General features: G+C 62.6%; 1 protein-coding gene across 1 annotated transcript in view; it reads left to right on the top strand.

Moving 5' to 3' along the window:
• Positions 1-4,339, top strand: part of EPS8L1 (EPS8 like 1) — a 12,301-nt gene that overhangs the window by 4,086 nt on the left and 3,876 nt on the right. The window contains exons 7-13 of the mRNA XM_040633834.1: positions 425-680; positions 926-1,052; positions 1,224-1,312; positions 1,403-1,477; positions 1,583-1,731; positions 2,274-2,415; positions 2,681-2,709. Coding sequence (XP_040489768.1) covers positions 425-680; positions 926-1,052; positions 1,224-1,312; positions 1,403-1,477; positions 1,583-1,731; positions 2,274-2,415; positions 2,681-2,709 — 867 coding nt within the window. The remainder of the gene's footprint in view (positions 1-424; positions 681-925; positions 1,053-1,223; positions 1,313-1,402; positions 1,478-1,582; positions 1,732-2,273; positions 2,416-2,680; positions 2,710-4,339) is intronic.

Below are 4,339 nucleotides of genomic sequence, written 5' to 3'. Positions count from 1 at the left end.
TCCCCCCCCCCCGTTCCTCCCCGCTGCCTCGGTCTCCCCCCACTTCCTCCCCGCCGCCTCGGTCTCCCGACCCCCCCCACCCCCGTCCCCACCTCCTCAGTCTTCTCCGACAAAGGAGCTGATGCCCTAGCCTGGAACAGAACGAGCTTTGAAGTCAGTCAAACAAAGCCTGGTTCAGGTCCTGCCGTAGCACCCAGACAAGTGTACCCGCTCTCCAAGGCTACTTTTCCTGATTCTGGTCCTCGGTTTCTCCTCCCTCGGGCCTCAGTTTCCCTCCGGAGAGGCGCTCCCCTTCCCCATATCTCCCGATTTCTCGTTGCCCCAAGTTTAGCTCAGCGGGGCCACAGCGTCTCCCTTCTAAGCCCGACTTCTCCCCTGCCCTATCCCCTGGCGGACCCGGATGCTTCCCCTTGTCCCTCCGCAGGGCTACGCAAGAGGAGCTGCAGCGCCGCCCCTCGCCAGTAGCCGAGACCCCTCCCCTGCAGCGTCGCCCGTCGGTCCGCGCGGTCATCAGCACAGTGGGTGCCGGCCGGGGGCGATCCCAGGCGGAGCCCATCCCCGAGGCGGAGGAGTCGCAAAGACCCGGCCAGGCTGGGACCGCAGGCAGCGCTGACCCCGTCTCCCCAGATCTGGGCCCCCGCGGTCCGGACCTGGCCAGTCTGCAGGCAGAGCGGGAAGTGGTGAGTGCGAGGGGGCTAGGGTCTGGAGGCGGACCCGCTGGGGGGAGTGAGTCCTAGCTCTGGGGCGTGGGGCTTTGTTGGGGGTGGGGGGTGTCAGACTTCTGGGGGTGTGGCCGGCAGTGACTGGAATATGGGGACAGGGCCAGACAATGGCCTGGGAGGACATCAGGGCCCTCGGCCTGAGGGGTGATGAGCGGCCAGGACCCCACATCCCTGCTTCCCGTGCGCCCCCTGCATTCCCGCAGGACATGCTGAACCACGTGTTCGACGATGTGGAGGATTTCGTGTCGAGGCTGCAGAAGTCTGCGGAGGCGGCCCGTGTGCTGGAGCACCGGGAGCGGGGCCGCAGGACCCGGCGCCGGGAGGCTGGGGGTGAGGGGAGCCCCCGAGTGGGATCCTGAGCCTCCAGTCACTCCCAAACATCTTCCCTCTCCCTAGAGTCTCCCCACGCACCCCCCTGCCGGGTCCGACTCCCCATCCCTGGGGAACTGACTGGTGCTGTCTCTGTGTCCCCCACACTGCACCCGCCTCCCCTACCGGCAGAGGGTCTCCTGACGCTGCGGGCCAAGCCGCCCTCCGAGGCCGAGTACACCGCCGTGCTTCAGAAAATCAAGTACGCCTTCAGCCTGCTGGTGAGAACACGTCGGCCCGGGGTCGTGGGGCAGGGGGACGGCCCACGTGACCGGTCCGCGTGCTAACCTCGGCACCTCCCCGACGCACAGGCCCGGCTGCGCTGCAACATCGCCAACCCCTCCTCCCCAGAGCTGCTGCACTTCCTGTTCGGACCTCTGCAGCTGGTGAGACCCCGCTCCCTCGGCCCTCTGGTCCCCCTGCAGCAGGAGGCGTCGGGGTTTCATGGGGGGCGGTGATGGCGTGTTCGCTCACTCTCGCACCTCTGGCAGGTGGTGGACACGTCGGGCGGCCCCCGATTCGCCAGTGAAGTGCGGCGGCCACACCTGACGTCCGAGGCCATAGCGCTGTTGCGGGAGCACCTCACCCCACGTGAGAATGCGCTCTGGACCTCGCTCGGGGACTCGTGGACCCGCCCAGGGTGAGGCAGGGGCGCAGTGACTGAGGGCGGGGGAGGCAGAGAAGGGTCCCCGCTGGTCTCAGCTGGGACAAGTGCCAGGACCCGGAGGAGGAAAGGGCAGACATTCGTGTGGAGAGGTTTCAGCCGGAACCTGAGCTCCGGGAGCAAGAAAAGACCTGACTTAGAGGAGAGGGGTGGGGCCCAGGAAGGCCCTGGCCTGCAGGTTTGGGAAAGGGGCGCCGTGTGCGCTTGGAGGCAGCGAGCCTCCAGCGAGTGAGAGCAGAGCTGGACTTAGGGGAAGGAGGTGCGATGTATAGAATGGAGGTTCAGAGGTCGGAGGCAGAACTACCGTGAAATCCGTGTATTTACAAATACAGCTGAGGTCAGGGGTGGAGCTTAGATGCAGGGCGGAGCTTAGATGCGGGGCAGGCCTTGGCAAAAAGCCCAGGGGTTAGAAGAGCCAGGACCGCGCCCCGTCTACAGGCTGGGGAAAACCTAAGTGAAGTTGGTAGTAGGGCTGGGGCCAGACCAGGATCCCTGAGCCCTCAGCCCCTTGGTCGCAGGCTGGAGCTTCCCCCAGAGGAGGGATCCGCATACAGCCCTGAGTTCTCCAGCGGCTGGGAGCCCCCAGCCACCGACCCGCAGGGCCGCGCCTGGGAGGACCCAGTAGAGAAGCAGCTGCAGCACGAGCGGCAGCGCCAGCAGGTGAGGCCGAGGCTTGGTGGGAGCGACACTCCCCTGGTGACCCATCGGGGCAGGGGAGGCTGAAGCTTGGTGGGGGTGACACACTCCCAGGTGACACGGTGGGGCAGGGGAGGCCCAAGCTTGGTGGGGGCGACACACTCCCAGGTGACACGGTGGGGCAGGGGAGGCCCAAGCTTGGTGGGGGCGACACACTCCCCAGCTGCCACAGTGGGGCTGGGGCCAGGAAGTCCGGTCCTGCCTGAGCTGCTGTCCTCCTCTCCCACAGCAAAGTGCCCCCCAGGTCGCTGTCAATGGGTGAGTGTCGGCCCCAAGGTGGGACAGGTGGGGTCAAGGAGGGGTGCATCCTGGGCGCTCTAGGCGCTGACCCCACTCCTTTTTTCTGTCTTTCCTTCTGTCTCCCTGGGCTCTTCACAGGTGGGTGAGGTGGTGAGGAGGGAGGGTCGGGGGCTGGGAGAGGGGGGAGAAGGGAGGGGAGGGGGCCCGGATTCCAGGGTCTGAGGGAGGAGGGGGCTGGGAGTGGGTAAAGTCTGAGAGGCTGGGAGAGGGCAGTTCGATTTCCCAGAGCCAGGGAAGCTCCCTGTCTGGGTCCCTAAAAGGACAGAGCCCCAGGTGTTGGGAGGGAAGAGACTGGGGGATAGGGCATTTGGGTTTTGAAGAAGAGTTCAAGTCTGGTGCTTGGGGCCTTGGAGACCCAGAGAAGACCTGGGCCTTCGAGAGCCATGGGACGAGTTTCTGGGAAAGTTAGGAAGTGGTAGTATTTCTGGGCCCCTAAAAGAAGTAACAACTGGAATGCTGGACCCTCACTTTCCTAAGGCTCTAAAGCTGTTGTCTCCATTCCTGCTGGGTGTCATAGGGGAGAGCTTTCAAAGGTTGAAAGGTTGGGGAAATTAAGGTTTCAGACCTGGACTCCTGGGTCTCTGGGGATCCAAGTTTGTGACTCCAAAAAGCAGCCTCTTGGGTCCTGAGGAAGAAGGGGCACGGAGAAGCCGGGACTCTAGGGTCCTTGGGCAGGTCGAGGGCAGGGGTGAGGGAAGCTTCTTGGGATAAGAAAGCCGCAAAGCGGGAGGAGCAGAAAGGGGGTCTGGGTGAGGGCCCAGGCAGAGGGTCTCAGCAGGGACAGCGTGCTGGGAGCTGCCAGCCCCACACAGGGGGTGCCGCGGCCCTGAAGACCCCCCCTCTCCTCTGCACAGGTAGGCTTGATCCGGGCTGAGGTCCCTCTTCCTGGGGGATCAGAGCCAACATCTTGCTTCCTCTACTCCCCCCTCCCCCAGCTGCCTGGTCTTGCAGAATTTCACCCCTCCCCCTGCTTCTGAATCTGGGCTTGGCACCCCCCAGCTTTTATCTTCCCTTCTCTGAGCCTCCAGTTCTTTGCAGAAAAAAGGACAATAATGATCCCTTCTTGGAGGAGTTAGAAATCTGTGAGGTTCTAAAGGCGAGCTGTTAAGAGCTGCCACGGGAGAGCTCAGTTCATACCCAGAGGCCTGCACAGTAGACCAGAATTACTCAGGACACGACTCGGGGGCCAGCCTGCCTGGGTCTCAGTCGGGCCAGTGCCTCTATCTTGCTCTCTGAACTTGACACCATCGTGCCACTTTATCTCCCTGTCCTTCCACTCCCTCACCTGTAAAATAGAAAATAAGAGGGTCAGGAGTGGAGGAGTAAAGGACGGGAGTGGGGAGGGGACTCCAAATTCATGGTTACACCAAGGGTTGGACCCAAAACCAGGTAAGCCACTGCATGTCAGTCTTTGAACAGGGGCGGGTACCTAGGCCGCGCTAGAGAAGTTAACTATAAGTTAACCGTTGTTTGTGTTACAACTATGGGTTATTAAGTGTGAGCTCAATAAATAGCTGTTTCTAGCTGTGTGATGTGGAGCAAGTGATTTTTCTCTGAGCCTTGATGTTCTCATCTGTAAAATGGAGGT

The sequence above is a fragment of the Ursus maritimus genome, unplaced genomic scaffold (genome assembly GCF_017311325.1).
Source record: "Ursus maritimus isolate PB19 unplaced genomic scaffold, ASM1731132v1 scaffold_19, whole genome shotgun sequence".
Classification (NCBI taxonomy): Eukaryota; Metazoa; Chordata; class Mammalia; order Carnivora; family Ursidae; genus Ursus; species Ursus maritimus.
This window is presented reverse-complemented; position numbering and strand designations above follow the sequence as displayed.